Below are 17,771 nucleotides of genomic sequence, written 5' to 3'. Positions count from 1 at the left end.
CTTTATATCCAAAGGAAGTCTATTCCATAAAAGAGGGATTCTCAGTGATATACATTTAGTTCACCAGCAGGTTTTCTGTATGTGTTGGTGGAAATTAAGATCTCTGAAGTGGATGTTTAGGGTGTTGTTAGTTTTGTTGATATGCAGGAGGTTACATAGGACTAAATCCATCGAGGCTATATCCTAGACAGATGTCAGCTCTCAACAGTCTCTAGGAAACAGAAAAGAAGAGAAGGCACTTTAAGGATGTCTTGACAGGTCAAAGAAATGTATCCTTGATTATCTTAGCAGGGAAACATTGCAGTCTCTCAAACTGGACCATATGCTTTAACAAGTAAATACCAAAGGGGCCATTATACTCTATAGTGGACCTGATGAGGGAGAAGTAGAAAGGAATGATAACTTCCTTAGATCTGGAAGAAATGCCTCTGGTGATTAGTCTGCCTAGGTAAAAGATTCCTAACAACAGTGATCATTGTGATCAAAGCATAGTTTATTGTCAGCAAAAGTGCCCAGGTCTCTAATGATAGAGTCAAATTTCATTGGGGAGTAATTTTTGTAGTGTGTGAATGGGTGCCCAGTTTTGCAAATGACTGCTTTTCTACACATTTAGTTTTAGGCTATGATCCAGGCACCACTTATTGGTGTATATTAGTCAGTCCCAAAGAATCCAGAAGTCATATAAGGAGTTAATGACAGCTTCAGGTTTGCAGTCTTCTGCAAACTTGGTCAGTTACAGGCATTTTATATCAGCCTTGACATCAGAGAAGTAAATACTAAATAGAAGTGGTTCCAGGACTGATCCCTTGGGGACCCCCCCCTGCTCTTTTCAAAGAGTATGCATCTCACACACTAATAGATTGTGTTCTTTTAGCCAGTTTGCTAGCCATTGGGAACATAGGAGGTTTACATTTATTTCTATTAGCTTTGATTAGCTTATTGGTATTGCCAGAATGTGGGATGTTATCAAAGGCCTTGGCCATTAAAAGGCTGGTAGTGTGAAATGATTTGCCAAAGTCAATGTCTTACTCAAAGAAGTCCACCAGGTTCTGGAGGCATAATCTGTCTTTAACAAACTCAGATTAGCTTGGATCCAGGGATTGAGTAAATTCCATACTGATACATTCCATTTCTTTGCAGTGAGGTTGGCAAGGTTTACAGGTCTATAATTTCCAGGCTAGTTAATAGATCCCACTTTGTGGAGCAGGATGACTAATGCAGTCCTCCATTCCTTTATCATAAATACAGTGTTGTACAGGCTTAGTAGGAAGTCTGCCTGACAGTGTCTGGTGCTGACAAGAAGGCAGCCTTGCACATTATCAGGACCCATGGAGTTTATTTTGACCTTAGAGAGGGCAGTCAGGACTTGCTCAGAGGTGATCATAAGAGGGTCATGTGGGTGTGGTACTAAGTTGGGAAAAGTTAGGGTAAAACAAGGGAGTAAAATTAGAGATGAATTTATTCTTAATATTTGCAGAAGAGCTGCAGGTGATGTTGAATGAGGGGTAATTTAAGAGTGCAAAAGTTCCTAGGTCCCACCAGCACTGGTGATGCCAGAAAATGATGCAGCACAAGATTCTTTGTAGATTATAGGAAACTGAATTGTCACATAAATATAGATGCATAACTCATGCCAACAACAGATGAAACCTTACGGGTTTAAGTATATAACGACTACTGACCTGACTTAGTTACTTTCAGTTATATGAGTTTATTAACATGCACTTTGAGATTATGAATGCCCTAACAATGTTCCAGAGGTTAGTAGATCACATCCTACAAGGAGCTGGGGCCATGTTGTAGCTTATCTGAATGATGTGACAGTCTATAGCTGATTCTGGCAAGAATATGTTTAACTTGCTAGAGAGGTGTTGGCAGACTGAAAAGGGCAGGGTAAACTGTTAAGTCCAAGAAGTGTCTTATGTTGGTAATAGAGCGGATGGTGGTAAGATTCAACCAGAGCCTGTCAAGGTGAGTTTATTCTGTCATGGCCTAAACCTGTTACCAAGGAAGCAAAGTCACACAATTTTTAAAGACAAAGAATTGTGCAGAGTACTCGAGGAGTCTGCTGTCATCATAAATGTTGTTTCTTGAGTACGTCTCAAGAAAAGCTGCTTGAGGTCTACTGGGGGTGCAGAGAAGATGGGATGTTTGATAATAAATCTGAAAGTGTGCCACTGATTTTTCTGAGCTGGAATATGATATATGAACTGCACTTAAGCCTTATAAAGTCTTCAGCAGGTAAACTAAAATGTGTGATTTAATCTGCAATATGTGTTTTCCAGCGGCATGAAAAGATCTATGAACTTGTGACCTTTTATTATGCAAAGCATTAAAAAGAATAAGAAGTAACTACTTTCTGATGGGAAATGCAGTAATTATAGATAGGATATGAAATGAAGACAGACATGTAAACAGAAAATGTTAATTTTTCTGAAATATGACTAAAAGCTTTTTGAGTATTCCTAGGCCAGGAAGCTAAAGGTAGTGAAAGAGCAATTAGAGAATTCTAGAGGACACAGATAGCCAAAAGCAGGAAAACAAACTCATTAGCAGGTGAACATTAAATGTATCATTCCATTCCATCTGTTCTTTTATATGGAAAATATATTAGCTAAGTAGCTGAATGGACAGGTAAAAAGTAGAAAGAAAAAGTCAAGAAGACAGAGCTACCCTGGAACAATTCAAGTATGTATCTGTGAGCTGTTTTCTGTACTTTACCTCTATCTGTGATGTCAGGCAGCCAGTGTGAGCTTAGGCCTCAGTAACTGTTTTAGTTAAGACTAGGAAGGAAATAGTCCAGCTGAAGACAGATATCTTTTTCTTGTAACCTACTTGTTCCAATTGATTATTTTTTGCTTTTTCGGTGCAGTGTTATATTTAGCTGCATATTTAACTAACTGTACACATTCTTTCTAAAGTAAAGCGTTTTTATTTATTCTTTTTTAAAAAGCTTCTGGCTGGTCATCTGTTTACTTATGTATTAATTTATAAGATGGTATTTATTGCGAAATGGTGACAAGCTATTGGAATCCACCTCTCATTTGCCACACTGCTATGCTATACATTACCATTTGTGTTTATAATTACTTGGCTTAAAGATCATGCACACGGGCACAAAATGAAATACAGCACCTGCATTTCTTTTCACATTTTTGCACAGTTCATGAGTGCTTACAGGCTGATCTCACATTTTCACTTGAAATACTGATTTAATATGAAAATATGTCTTTAAGAAATGTAAATGTTGAAGTGACATCTGACATCTAAGGTCGTCCTTCTATATCTCTGCTAAAGCTGGGTATGTCACAGAAAAGAAACAGTAGTAGAAAAGAAATTCCTAATTAACTAATATTTAATGAATAACATTATGTATTCATTAAATATTAGCTATTTAAGAGAGTATCTTGTGACTTTTTCTCTCAAGGATTTCTGTTCACCGGGGCACAAACACTTTGGACACTGACCTTATGTCATCAAGTCCCACCTTCCACAGGTGCACAAAAGCCATGAGCTCCAAGAGAGCGCTGATTTTTTAGAATCTCTTTTTCGTATGGTTAAAGTGGATTCTTTTATTTTTTCTGCTGAAGTCCGCTATGTGGAATCTGGCCAGGGCAGCTGTTAAAAAAACATTTGAGGGAGTAAGACGGATATCTGCACATGATCTTTAACAAGATCGTAATAATACTTGTGAAGTATCTCGGGTAACCTAGGTGATGGTAGATTACTACTTTGGGCCAGGACAGAAGGCTGTAGTACTGGGGAATATTACCAGCCTTCCCTGGAAATTAGTGTGTGTGTGTGTGTGTGTGTGTGTGTGTGTGTGTGTGTGTGTGTGTGTGTGTGTGTGTGTGTGTGTGTGTGTGTGTGTGTGTGTGTGTGTGTGTGTATGTGGTTAAATCTAACAGTACATTCAAAACAAACCAGGCAGCTAAGCACTGAAAAGCAGTGAGATTGATGAGAAAGGAGTCTAGCATTTACTGAATGCTCTTGTGACAAAGTTGCACTTAGTTGTTTAGAAATTTATACTTTTTATGCCTTTTTTTTTACTTCAGTCTGTTTGACCATACCTATGGTGGCCATCAGCATTTAAGTTATCAATAATTTATTGGTGGGCAGTGGACTGCATCCAAATAAAATTGCTCCTGTTCATCAGACATCACAGTGACTGGCAGCAGTGAGATTCATTCACCCATATGTTGCCCACTGGAGGTAGGCCTTCACAGTGGTCACAGTGCTAAGATTCAAACCATGCATCTGTTTGTGACAAAACTGGACTACAGCCTTCATACAGTGCATTATAGGAGGACAGATCCTTCAGTTCTTAGCTGTCTCTATTGGAAGAAAGATACATGTTTGGATTCTTTTCTTTTTTCTCTCTCCTTGTAGCTGATCATCAGCTACCACCATTTGTTCTCCCTGTTCACAAGGTCTACTAGACCTGCTTTAGCTTCCCCATGTTAAGCCTGGCTTACTTCCAGGTCAATGAGGAGATTGAGGACACTGGTGCAGCATCATACTACTGTCAAGGCATGTGCCCTGGTCATGGCATTCTTGACAGTTCTTCAGTCGGGAGTTACATGCTCACTTCTGCACATGTGCAACCTCCTGATTAAGCATGTCACTGATTATGCAGCATAGAACTAGCCAGGCTGATATGCTGCTTATTGCAGCAAGCCTAGCCTGCCTGCATGTCTTGCCTCTAGGATGTGTCAGCTAACATCAGCCGGTCACTCCCATTCTCCCCCTGCAGCCCCTGCAGCACCAATGCCACTCATTGAACACGGATTGTCTGGTGCTTAGCAAGGATTTATCTGTCTGTGCCGTGGAGCTGCTGTATTTGGATTACCTGTAAAGCAGATTCACTACAAAGGTAGCAGAGGCAACTTTCCTTAGCTGATGTTGATATCAAGTGATTATATCTCAGACAAGTGTCAGCGATTCTCAGTTAGATGCCACAGCAACTGTTTGTCCTGGTACTGAAACAGAAGGCTGCACTACAGAAAGGCCTCCACTACCATAGCCAGCAACTTGATAAAGACTTGTGCAGCATTTTAAAGTTAATGCAGCTGAACTTTGTTTTGAACTTGCTGCTAACCCACAGAAAAATACCGAAACCTCTTGTACATCTCCTAAGTACGGACATGTTAATAACCGTACACCATATTCAGCAGTGCTGTCTGACTGTCTTAAAGGAACAGTGACATGAAAGATTACTATGCATAATTTCACAAAATATGTATTAAAGTTCATGTTCAAATAATCAATACTAACCACTGCTAACTCCCAAATATAACATATATATTATATGTATAAATATTAGTTAATAATATAAATAACACTGCTCAAATCCAACCTGTCCATATCATGGCTCTATTCTGTCTTAATCCCGGCTGAATAATATCACTAGTCATAATTTCTCCTAATTTCTACTTTACTAATCCTATAATTTTTAGATACTACACTTCTAAGCTGCCTTCCATCTTTTACTCCAACTTATCCCATTATCTTTGTTTTTCTTCATTTATACATTAACACAGATTTATAGCTATACTATCAGATAATAACATTTTTACTTTCAGTTGTTTCTGCACAATAAAATACTATCTTTTAACATGTCCTTGACTATTCTTCAGCCATAGGACCTAGCATTTCTTTATATATATATAAAATATTGACTGATACCTTATGAAATATTGGACAAATCTGTTCTATATTTGTATTGTTCTTATACTATGTACTAAGTGTGAATTTTTCTTTAAATGTACAACTTATGTTAGTATTTTAAACCTATGATTACATTCTCCTAAATTTGCTATCTTTTACCATAATTGTGATTTCATATGTCTCTATTTTGAACATGCTATGGATTGAATGTAACTTGGGGTTTTCCCCCCGGGCCTCCACTGAAAATGGGTTAACCACCCAATTGGACTATCTCGGTAAACAAATATAAAATAAAATAAATAAATAAAATAATAAGTAGGATCCCTCCCCAATGCTGATGTTTTGAACCAACAACAGGCAAAAGTAGTGATGGGAAATGTGCCAGCACCACCTGTGACTGTTCTTTAAAGGTGGATGATGTGGGGAAATTCAGGCAAGTATACAATATGTCGTAGTAACCTCTTTTATTTTGCAATTTCTAGAAAATATTTAACTTGGATGTTGACAGTCTACATTGGGGTACAGCTAGAGAATCAAATGCCCATAGGAGAAGCCTAAAGGACATAGTGTGGAATGCTAAGAAGCCAACTAAGAAGAAATAATTTAGGAGACTCTGTCAAAGGACAAGGGAAGGGTAGGCTTATCTGGCATTTAACGTCTTTATTTAGCATATGATCACTGTTTTCTTCTAAACTGAATGTAATGAATGTGAAGTTTAGAAGACATATTGCATAGATCTGTTGTAGAGACAGCCTTATCCTTCTCCTGGATACCATTTATGATACCCTCTAAGAACTTATTGCAGTGAATCCTAACTCTGTTAAACAGAGTGTCCAGGATATCCTGCCAATACCACCTGATGGAAGGAGGAAAGCCTGAGTCATGCTGTAGTATGAAGGCAGGTGCCTGTGACTGCTTTCTTGGCCTCAGCATATTCTGTGCCAGATGTGCAGTGAGCTTTATGAACCTCTATTGTATGCTGGGGGGTAGGTGTCTTCCTGCTCAACCTCTCTGTAGTCCAGTAATGAGGAACACAGAGTCAGCTAGCATTCCAGAGAAATATGGAAAAAGAGACATGAGACAAGTAGTTAAGGGTCAGAAGATCGAAGGTGGCAGAAGTGCAGTACTTTTGCTGAACTTGTTCATAACTATGGATGTTCTTCATGTTTCGCTGTTGCAGTCATCACATTTAGGTTATCCCTGCCAGGGTAGTCCTCAGTCTGCCCGAATACCAGAGGCTTAGTATTTCTGCACCACTTGCTGTCACTTCAGGACTGACATCAGGTTGTCAGTAGTATAAAGTAAGGCAGCCGACACCATTACATCAGTCTTTCTTGCCAAGGAGCCCAAAGCATCAGCAGTTCTCACAAGTGCCGATCGGCCGCTACCTGTGTTTCATTTTCTGAACTGAAGTTGAAGTCTTCTAAAGCTAAGTACCCTGTTAGGGATCCTTTTTTCTTGCTCTGACCGATGTTAGAAAAAGTTAACAATTGTCTCGCCTGTGGAAAGCAAATACCACACCAAGACTTTTATTCTTACTGCATCACTTGCTTAGGCTCAGACCACAACATCTCCCACTATCGCTTCTGTGCTTTGTTCAACGCGAGAACTATACATCGTCGGGCCATTATTGTAGCTGGATATTTTCGCTCTCAGTCCTCGATTTCCGATATGGCTTCGGTAACCCATCCGACATCAGATCTTCTGAAAAAACGTAAGAATAAAGACAGAGACAGACCGCACAGCTCCAAACCTACCAACGATACTTCCATTTAGCTAGTCATCAGTTCTCTGGTCCTCCATGAGGCGCTTTCACAGTCCCTAATGCCTGCTTCTGTGGATTCGCAGGCTGTTACTGAGACCCTTTCGGAGTCCGGTATGCCCCAAAACTCTTCACTGACTAAGGATCCTGTGGTTGTCTCTTCCAAAAAAAAAAAAAGGATAAAGACAGAGGCAGACTGCACAGGTCTAAACCTACTGACGATGCTTCCGTTAAGCTAGTCTTCAATTCTCCAGTCCTCAGTGAGGTGCTTTCACAGCCCCCCCTGATGCCTGCTTCTGTGGATTCACAGGCTGCTACCAAGACCCTTTTGGAGTATGCCACAAAACTCTTCATCGACTAAGGATCCTGCGGTTGGCTCTACCTTGGATGGGTCCGGAGCTGAGCAGGCACTGGCTTCCGAGGAAGTACTTTGCACTACCGATTCTCAACACAAACCGATGACTTCTTTCGCGCCTTCTGTTCTTTCGAAAACTACTGCGTTTCTAAGGCCCAGGGTACGAACCACACCCAAGAAACCGATGACCCCATCTCAGGCACCTGCTTCCTTGCCTCAGTCTCAAATGCTTAAAATGGCGGAAGACCTCATAATGTTGATCAGGGGAAGCCAAGCTACCCCTTCCAAAAGAAAAAGAGATTTGTCCCCAATAGTCTTATCTGAACAGGAGTGCGATGACTCCAATACCTCTGAATATGAAGACATGCAACCCTTCTGTGCTTATGAGGATTCTGATCCAGAGGAATCCATTCCTTTAGCCTCTCCATCCGATGATTTTTCCTTTGGAAAAACCCTTCATACTTTAAGGGAGCATTTCCAATGGGAATGTCAGGACTACTCTCAGTCTAAAAAGAGACTCAGGAAATTTTTAGATCTTCCACAGCACAGATCCCTGGCCATTCACCCTGTCCTGGATGTTGTGGATGATGTTTTCATGGAATCTAGTTTAACTCCTGACACCCTCCCTCCCGATCCCAGGAAACCTGACAGGTATTACAGAGTCCCTGACTCTCACAAATTTATTTTCAAAAATCCTACTGCTGACCCTGAGGTTATCTCCCAAGGGCCAAAAGGAATTAAAGCAACTTCAGCTAAGAATCCCACCCTCTCAGATAGGGATTCCTGAGCATTAGAAAAATGGGGTAAAAAGTATACACCTCTGCTACTCTTGCTATTAGAGCACTACATTGTCAGGTCCATATGCTAAAATTCCAGCAGCATACCATGGAACTCCTCAAACAAAAAATATAAACTTTTCCTGCTTGTGCAGAAAATAAAGAGTTGCAAGACTTAACACATTCTGCAAGTCAAGTAATTAAGCACACCTTACATTGTGGTTTTGATGTCCTAGAAGCATCTTGCAGGGCAGCAGTCACTGGTTCTGGCCTTAGAAGGCATGCTAGGCTTAAGGAACAGCCTGTGCCGGACCATGTCAAATCAAAACTGTTGGATGCACCCTTACACAAAGACAACTTATTTGGCACCAAGGCAGAGAAGGTCTGAAAAAAGATGGAAGAAAAAGCTAAATCTATGCAGACAATTTAGGATTTCCTGCAGGTCCAGCCACCCAGGTTCAGTAGGCATTGCTCTCCAAACATTAGTCCTTTCCTGACCCCCTCCAGGTCAGTATAGCCCAGACCCCGGAGAAGGAGACCCCCCCGACAACAGCCACAGGGAATGCAGAGATCAAAGCAGTGGAGTACCTCCACTTCTAAACCAGGGAGTGCAAAGCCACCCCCTCATGGTAAGAACTCACAACAACTCTCCACTTCCAACCCCTCCCTCTGCCCACCTATACTTGCCCGAGAGGAAAACTCTCCTTCCACGCAAGCACCTGAGCCACCATTACCATTGACCACTGGGTCCTCAACATAGTGTCCCAGGGATACAGATTTTCTTTCCACACTCTACCAACCCCAGAAGGGTTCCCAGATCTACCTCCAAACCAGTGGGCAGAGGCCAAAAAGCAAGTCCTTTCCCTGCTCTCCATGAGGCCAATAGAGCACGTTCCTGCAGAACAGATAGGCTAAGGTTTCTACTCAAGGCTCTTCATGGTACCCAGAAAAGAGGGCAATTGGTGCCCCATCCTCGAGTTATTGATTATAAACACCTTCCTGGTGATACCAAAATTAAAAATGCTCACCCTTCAATAACTACTACCTATACTCTCCAAGGATGCCTGGCTAGCCACCCTAGGCCTAAAAGAGGCCTACCTACACATCCCAATCAGGGAATTATGCAGGAAATATCTGCGTTTCAGTGCAGAATCTCTGCGCTTCCCTTTGGCTTATCTGCTGCTCCCAGAATTTTCACAAAATGCCTGGCTCCTGCCATTGCTGTTTGCAGGCAAAGAAATAGTCAAATTTTACCCATACTTAGGCGATTGCCTAATTCAGGTAGACAGGAAATGCTGCTCAAGCACCTGGCCTTTGTAAGGGACCTACTGACCTCCCTAGGGTACACTATCAACGAAAAGAAATCCAAACTAGTACTCACCCAAAAAATTATATTCCTGGGAGCAAGCCTGGACACAGCATCCCAGATGATATTCCTTACACCAGAAAAGCAAACTTACCTGACAGACAGTTTCTCTCAGCTAGCCGCCAGACCCCAGTTATCCGCAAGGAAAATCCTGCAAGCTCTGGGGTTCATGGCATCTTGCATTCTACTCATTCCATATGCCAGACTGCATATGAGGAAACTTCACTGGTGCCTAAAAAGCCTTTGGTGGCAACACTTTCAAGACCTGGAAACTCTTATACCACTGATACCTTGTCTAAGGAAAGATTTCCTTTGGTGGGCAGCAGTATGCTATCACAACAAGGGACTACCCTTCTCACCACCCCATGTCGCCCAGACCCTCACCACAGATGCATCAGACTATGCCTGGGGTGCACACCTGAAAGGCAGGTGCATACAGGGCCAATGGAGCCCACATCAAATGCATCTGCATATCAACCAAAAAGAGATGTTAGCTGTCTAGCAAGCATTGACAGCTTTCAGACCCCTTCTCTCCCCGGGGGCTCTACTGATCAAAACAGACAACACCACAGTGATGTGGTATATCAACAAGCAGGGAGGGACTCACTCCTACCCTCTATGCAAGCTCGCCATGACCATTTGGCACACAGCCTCAGCCATGCAACTACACCTATTAGCACAATTCCTGCCAGGCTCTCTAAACTCTCTGGCAGACAACTTAAGCAGAAATCTTCTGGACCCACACGAGTGGCAGCTAAGCCAAAGAACCTTCACCCTTATAACTCAGAAATGGGGCACCCCGAAAGTAGACCTCTTTGCATCCCACTCCAAACATCAGCTCAACAAGTTCTGCACCAGGGAGCCTCACTGCAGGGTCTGGAAAGTGGATGCTCTATCTTTCCAGTGAGTCAACCTCTCAGTCTATCCATTTCCCCACTACCTCTCATTACCAGGGTACTGCTCAAAATAAAGGAGGAAAAACCAAGGGCAATCCTGATTGCTCCAGACTGGCCACACCTGCACTGTTACCCACTGCTGCACAGCCTGCCCCCTTTGCCACTATGGCATCTCCCTCAGATCCCAACATTCCTGACCCAGAGGGAAGGAGAATTCATGCATCCCCAATTGCAGACCCTCAGTTTGGCAGATTGGCTTATACCTTGACCACTGTACAAGCTGCCAATCAAAGTAAACAGGTTTTAGATGTTATACATGAGGCCAGACACCCTAGCACTAGAACGTCTTATGCTGACAAATGGAAAAGGTTCTGCACCTGGATCCAGACTAAGGGAGCCAATACGGCACAGCCCTGCCTGCCGCTCATCCTGGATTACCTAGCTGACCTAGTACACAGTGGTCTGTCCTTTTCCTCTATTAAAATTCATGCTTCTGCTATCTCTGCTCATTTCAGCACCGAGCAACCTCTTTTTCTCACACCCTCTCATCAAACAGTTCCTCAGAGGGGCTAGCAACTTGAGGCCACCCAGAAGAGCACCTACCCTAGCTTGGGACCTAAACTGTGTTAGAGAAACTCACCCTACCCCCCCCCCTTTGAATCAGCAGTTTCAGCAGAATTAAAGTTTCTCTCATGGAGGACAGCCTTGCTTTTGGCCATCACTTCAGCAAGAAGAGTATCCGACCTACAAGCACTAATGGCTGTAGAGCCCTTCATCATTTTCCATGCTAACAAGGTCTCCCCTTAGGACTAACCCATCCTTCATGCCAAAAGTGGTGTCCTGTGTGGCGCTCAACCAATCCATTTATTTTCCCACCTTTTTCCTAACCCACAAAACAAGGGGAAAAGAATACAGAACTCTCTAGATGTGCACAGACAGCTCAGATTCTATCTAGACAGGACTAAGTCAGTCAGAAAGACTGATCAGTTGTTAGTCAGCTTTACTGCAGGAGCAGAAGGCAAAGCCATATCCAAACAAACCATTTCCAAATGGATAGCACACTGCATCCATTTCTACTACAAGCAACATGGGAAACCTCCCCCTAAGGGGGTCAGAACTTAGTCTACCAGAGCAACCTCCACCTCTACAGCTTTCCTCAGAGGAGACCCCACCAGAGACATCCTGGAGGCTGCAACATGGACATCTGTTCATACCTTCACCAAGCATTACCACCTGCCTATCTTCTCCAAATCCATGGCAGGCTTTGCCACTGCAGTCTTGCAGGGCATCCTAGCCAGCCCCCAGTCTTCTTGACTGCCTCCACCCTTTTCCTCATATTTGGGAATCAACCCAAATGTGATGACTGCAACAGTGAAACACGAAGAACATAGTACAGTTGTGTACACTTACCATAAATGTAGATGTTCGAGTGTATTCACTGTTGCAGTCCTGGTTTCCTTCCCTCCACCCCCCCTCTTTCTCATTACAAGAAACTTTTTGGTATTTACTTTCTACTGGTGGGGTTCTTCCACCATATCCTGGCTCCCACTTGGGGGCTCCTGACAGTTAGGGCAAGAAAAACTGATGTAATGGCGTCGGCTGCCTTACTTTATACTACTGACGACCTGACATCAGTCCTGAAGTGACAGCAACCGACACAGAAATACTAAGCCTCTGGTCATGGCCGGCCTTAGGCATAGGCGAACTAGGCGACAGCCTAGGGCGCTGTACCAGCAGGCCTCATAAAGGGCGCAATTTTATTTACTCATTTATTTAAATTTTATTACTTTTCATTCGATCTGTAGCACCACACCAGAACTAGAGAGACAAAATTTGCACTCTACTTGGCTCCCCGTCTCTAAGTCTGTCTTGACAGTACTGTGACGTCTGGATTGCGCCCCTCCCCAATCAGTAGCAACAGCATTGTAAAGAATCTGAATCTTGCTAAAAAGCTGTACATTGATTCTTAAAGGGACAATCCCATACTGCTAAATTCGAATGGAGATGAGTTTTATAAGGGGTAGTCACATAGCATGTATCAGCAACACCCACTGAGTTCCATCATTATCCAGCCCCTCCACCTCCTATCAGCTTAATGTGAACAAGTGTAAGTTTTGTGTAACACAAGTTTTTATTCCCCTGAAGAACACAGAAGATTTTTCATTTTATTCCACCATCTTCCAAAGATGTCATTTGCAATTTATAACTGCAGTATTTGTCAGTGACAATTTGTAGAAAACTGCTTCGCAAGATGGGCATTTCATGATCACTTATCAAGTATACATGGAGATATCAGTTTAGAAATCCTTTTTTTTTATTTTTTTTAAATAGTTCTCATTTATAAATGCCAGTGCAAGTGCATTCATAAATGAGAACATATATGTATACTTGCTATATGATCACGAAATGCCCATTTCATGATCCAATTTTCTACTAATTATTATGCACAAATGCTGCAATCATAAATTGCAAATTATATCTTGTTAAAAAAAGTTCTTTGGATCCTGATTTTGCTTTCCGTAGTATGCACTTGCTACTTTATTGCGGAATGTCAGTTCCACGGTTATTGTCAGTTCCGCCATTTTTTTAAAAGTCTTTTTAAAGTGTGTATGTGCGTGTGAGAGTATATGTATTTAAGAGATGGCAGTGGTTGCTACGTGGCTGATTTAAGTAAGTTTGTGCTGGCAGCCCAGAAATTTCTGCTGCTCATACACATAGTCCTCCACAATGTACACATGTACAGATTGCAGTAGGCATTTCCTGGATCGTTTAAATACCTTCTTTGAACCTAGGAGGGGTGTGTGTGTGTGTAAACCCGAAGAACAACTCAGTCAGGTTACAGTTTTCACTGTTTATATCTTAATCCTCCAGTGATGGAGGCACATGGAGCATATGCAAATGATCCCTTAAGGAGATCAAGTATTTTAGCTACACAGTTTATAATAAAAAAAGTTTTACTACTGAGCAGCTTATGTTTGCTCATTTGCATTAACTTCTGTTTCATTCCCTTTTTCTGTGTTTTATAGTAGGAGTGTAATGGCATTCCCTGAATATTCACTGCTGTGACAGGCAGGGAACAGGCAAAGATCACTGGCATAATTTCTGCAGCGAGACCCTTTGCATGCATTTAGATGGACAACCTGATGTGACTGTTGCTTTCCTATTTAGTTTTTGTAGTAACCCAACACCGTGCATGTTTGGACTGCAGAAGAGCATGCCTCAGTATTTTAGCATTTTGGGGACGACATGTGAGATGCATATAGATAGATTGTGTCCTGTGGCAAATCAGAACATCCTTTTTTTCACATTACTTGGTTATATCTCAACCTGTTCACTCGGATCAGGGACAGAGAGTGACATTGTATGAGGTACAAAGAAAAAGTGGGACACCTTTTTTATAGGTATCATTCATTTAGAAAGCTAGTAGAGTAAATGAGTGTGTATTAACATGCATTTTCTGAAAAATGTAAAGTTTGCAATTATGCTTAGTGCTGTATTTTATTTACTTAGTGTCTCAGTATTTTGTTATAAATTAAAACATTTTATTAGGGGTAACAACATTTTGAGGCAAAATCTAGGATGCTAGTTTTGCTGGATGTGAGCTCAATTTGTATTGGTTGTCTGTCAAGGTGTTTAGGAAGCCACATAGTGAAAATAAGTACATTCTGGAGAAAGTGTTTTATAATTTCTTCACAGCTAAAGAAAATAATTTTTTTGTCTCTGGTAGATTGTATGTAGGAGCATCATGCTTAGTATTTAAAAGTATCTGCCTCACAGCTTCATGGTCCAGGGTTCCTTAATGTCCTCTATTGGTGGACAGTGGAGAATTTGCATGTTGTATATAGTCACATTGCATTGTTTTTTCCAGTGTACACCAGTTTTTTCCCATCCCCTAGAGTATGGGATGATTGGCAACATACTAAATTGTCCTCACTGAAGTGCATTTTCCCTTGTCCTTGTGGCATGAGTCTTGGTTAAAGAGTTAAAAAAAGACCAAATTCACAACGATATTTACTTGTAACACGCAGGAGTAACTTGTTTTGTGCATTTTACTTTTGAAATATGAACAAGGGGTCCACCTGCTTACAGTAACTATCCAAAATTCTTTAATTGCACTGTCAGCACTCCAGCCTTAACCATAAACTTCATCCCCAGTGAAATAATTGATATGACTGTAGGATACTGGAATGATACTGGAGTGAATGGTTTTATCTGTTAATTACCCAGAGCTGTGCTGAACAGGTGCTATTCTTTTTTACATGGACCAAGAGAGGGTTATAGGCTGCATCAGCATCATACCTAAACTCTGATATATTTTGTCATGCACCTAGTCTTCCATCTAGTACCACCTGAAGAAAAGTTAGCTACAGTTTACTACAGGAATAGGAAAGGTCAGGTGTCAAAAAAAAAAACAGGTAAGAGTTAGCTCGAGCAAGTCAACCTTTTGTGGTGGAGGGAGGTGAAGTGTATCATCCTGCAGCCTCAGAACACAAAAACTTGGTTTTGGAACTTAAGGATGTACTTTCTTGTGTGTGGGGGTTGCTGTGGTGAGTAAGGAGAGGGTATGAGGAGCACACTTCAGGTATTGTTCCCAAGAGATAATGCTGGGGGTAGGTGTCTTCCTGCTCAACCTCACTGTAGTCCAGTAGTGAGAGAAACAGTGTGGATGAGCTTTTATTAGTGGTCAGACATGGTACCAGTGAAGAAATTGAGGGACACTAAGGAAGCAGTTGACTGTGAAGGGGTTGTTTACCTTGGCGAAGACTTGTGTTTCATGTCCCTTACTTTTTGTGCCTTCTGTGCTCCTTCCTAGGATCCCTGCATGAGCCTTCCAACCAATCACTGCATTTTGCATTGTCTTCTGCCCAATGCTTCTTGTCGGACATATTACACTTGTCTTCTCAGTCCCAGTGAATTGTGATGCTGAATCATAGATCATAGGATCATAGATTAGTACTAGGCTAACTGCCCTTTTGGGCCATTTTAAGCCTAGCCAATTACCCCATGTAAGAATCAAACCCTGCACCTTATGTCTATAAGTTAAACACCTTACCATTAAACCAGTGTCATGATATGGGTTTAGCAAAAAAAGGTGGTACTACTATTGGTCCTAACTCAGATCTGCATGCTGCAGGCATTGCTCTTAACAACTTTCCAGTGATTCATAATGGGAAGAAATCTGAACTGAGCAAGTAACTAGAAAGAACTAGACATTCTAGAGCAAATGTGTCCCTTTTCCTTAGTGCAAAGCTTTATGAGGGCAGAGGGTGTATATCCAAGCATGATGTTTCTTAAGAACTGGCCAAGAGGGTATAGATGGATGTATTCAGATTTTCTACCCACTGCGGAGTGCCATGCAAGAATTTTATTATTGTATGACTTTTACCTGATCATGTTTGTTGTATTATATTTTGTATCTCGCTGTTGACTTTTTCCATTAGAAAACAGAAGTACAAAAGATTTATAAATAAGCCTTTCAGTTCACATTTTTTTTTTTTTTTACTATTCCCACAGGGAGTCATCACAGCAACAGATTTTACTCTTGGAAAATGCTTTCTTCCACGTGAGAATACCATCATCACAATATACCTTGTCACTGCTTTTCTGGTCTTTACAACATTCCTTCATTTTTGTCTTGTTCTTCAACCTATTCACTTAGAATACCACCTGATTAACACCCACAAAGTATCGAAAGAATAAATTTAAGCAACTGCTGAGTCAGCTTTGTTGCATTTTAGATACTCAGTGCTGAAACCGACAATGGTTATTTTGCCTGTTCCTGTGCAAGAAACAGTTGAATGTTTTAACTTAGCAGTAAAACAGAAAAAAAATATTGTAAAATGCATATAGGGTTTCTGTTGCATTTTTGCATGGGCTCAAGAACAAAATAATTTAAATAGAATTGCACCCTCAGGAAATTACTTTAAGCCTGTGTGTACATAGTTAAAATTTAGTTGTCTAGAGAAAGAATTGGAACAGCATGCCTAGAGTTTTTAATTATAGATCTTGAAGTAAGTACAGTTTTATTTGAACACTGGAGTTATTATGCATTTTATTAGATATTTCAAGTTGAACATTCCACTAGAAGGTGATGCATTCCTGTGACACAGTTGCACACACTTTTTCTAGAAGACTGCACTTTTTATCACTTACCTCCAAAAAACATGAACAAACTGGAAATTTCCTGCGGTACATTCCTTACTATTTGACAACCGGGGCTGTTACCCAGTGAACTCTGCATATTTATCTCAGGATTTAACAGAAAAGGTTGGAAAAGGTCATGAAAGAAAGCTTGACTTGAAGATGTTTTCTCTCTTCCTTGCACTATTCACACAACTTTTTATGTCTCAGTAAATCTAAGCTCAAATGTTCTTCTCTCTCTGACACTGGTGATGGACTAATCAGCAACCTTCATCCCCCAACATGGTTTCAGTAGTCATAACTGCAAAGAAACTGCCACTGACTTCCCAGTCAAATTCCTTTTACTTTACCTCCCTGGTATCCTACTGTACACCCTTTGCAGACCAGTAAGTCTGTCTTTCCTTGTAGGATCTATCTTAGATGTTGACCTACATTGCAATGATGTTTGTGATGCAGCTGTGCTCTTTGAGCCAAGAAGTTGCCAGTTAAATAGCACTAGGCTTGCCACCCCTCCATTTTTTTTCCGGACTATCAGGAAATCAAACTGATTCTCCGGTAGTCTGGAAAACACTGTACAAACTCCGGTATTCTGTTTCAAAAAGGAAACAGACTATCGGAGTTTGTAAATCGGCTGATTTACTATGCTTTTTTTACAAAAAAGCATAGTAAATCAGCCAAAAGCAGGCGGCGGGAATGAAAAAAGAGGGCGTTTACATTGAGTGATGCTGTCATGACATCACAAAATAGGAGGCATGTTGGCGGGAGAGGGGGTTGGGGTGGGCGGGGTTACTGGTGACGCGAGGGGCGT

General features: G+C 41.4%; 1 protein-coding gene across 1 annotated transcript in view; it reads left to right on the top strand.

Annotated features, from left to right (window-relative positions):
* MPPE1 (metallophosphoesterase 1) overlaps positions 1-17,541 on the top strand; it is a 1,333,952-nt gene extending 1,316,411 nt beyond the window's left edge. The window contains exon 9 of the mRNA XM_044067363.1: positions 16,337-17,541. Coding sequence (XP_043923298.1) covers positions 16,337-16,522 — 186 coding nt within the window. The 3' untranslated portion in view covers positions 16,523-17,541. The remainder of the gene's footprint in view (positions 1-16,336) is intronic.
* The last annotated feature ends 230 nt before the right edge of the window (positions 17,542-17,771 follow it).

The sequence above is a fragment of the Protopterus annectens genome, chromosome 3.part1, assembly GCF_019279795.1.
Source record: "Protopterus annectens isolate FY-2018-M chromosome 3.part1, PAN1.0, whole genome shotgun sequence".
In the NCBI taxonomy this organism is placed as follows: Eukaryota; Metazoa; Chordata; order Ceratodontiformes; family Protopteridae; genus Protopterus; species Protopterus annectens.
Note: the sequence above shows the minus strand (reverse complement) of the source record. Positions and strands in the feature narration are given on the sequence as shown.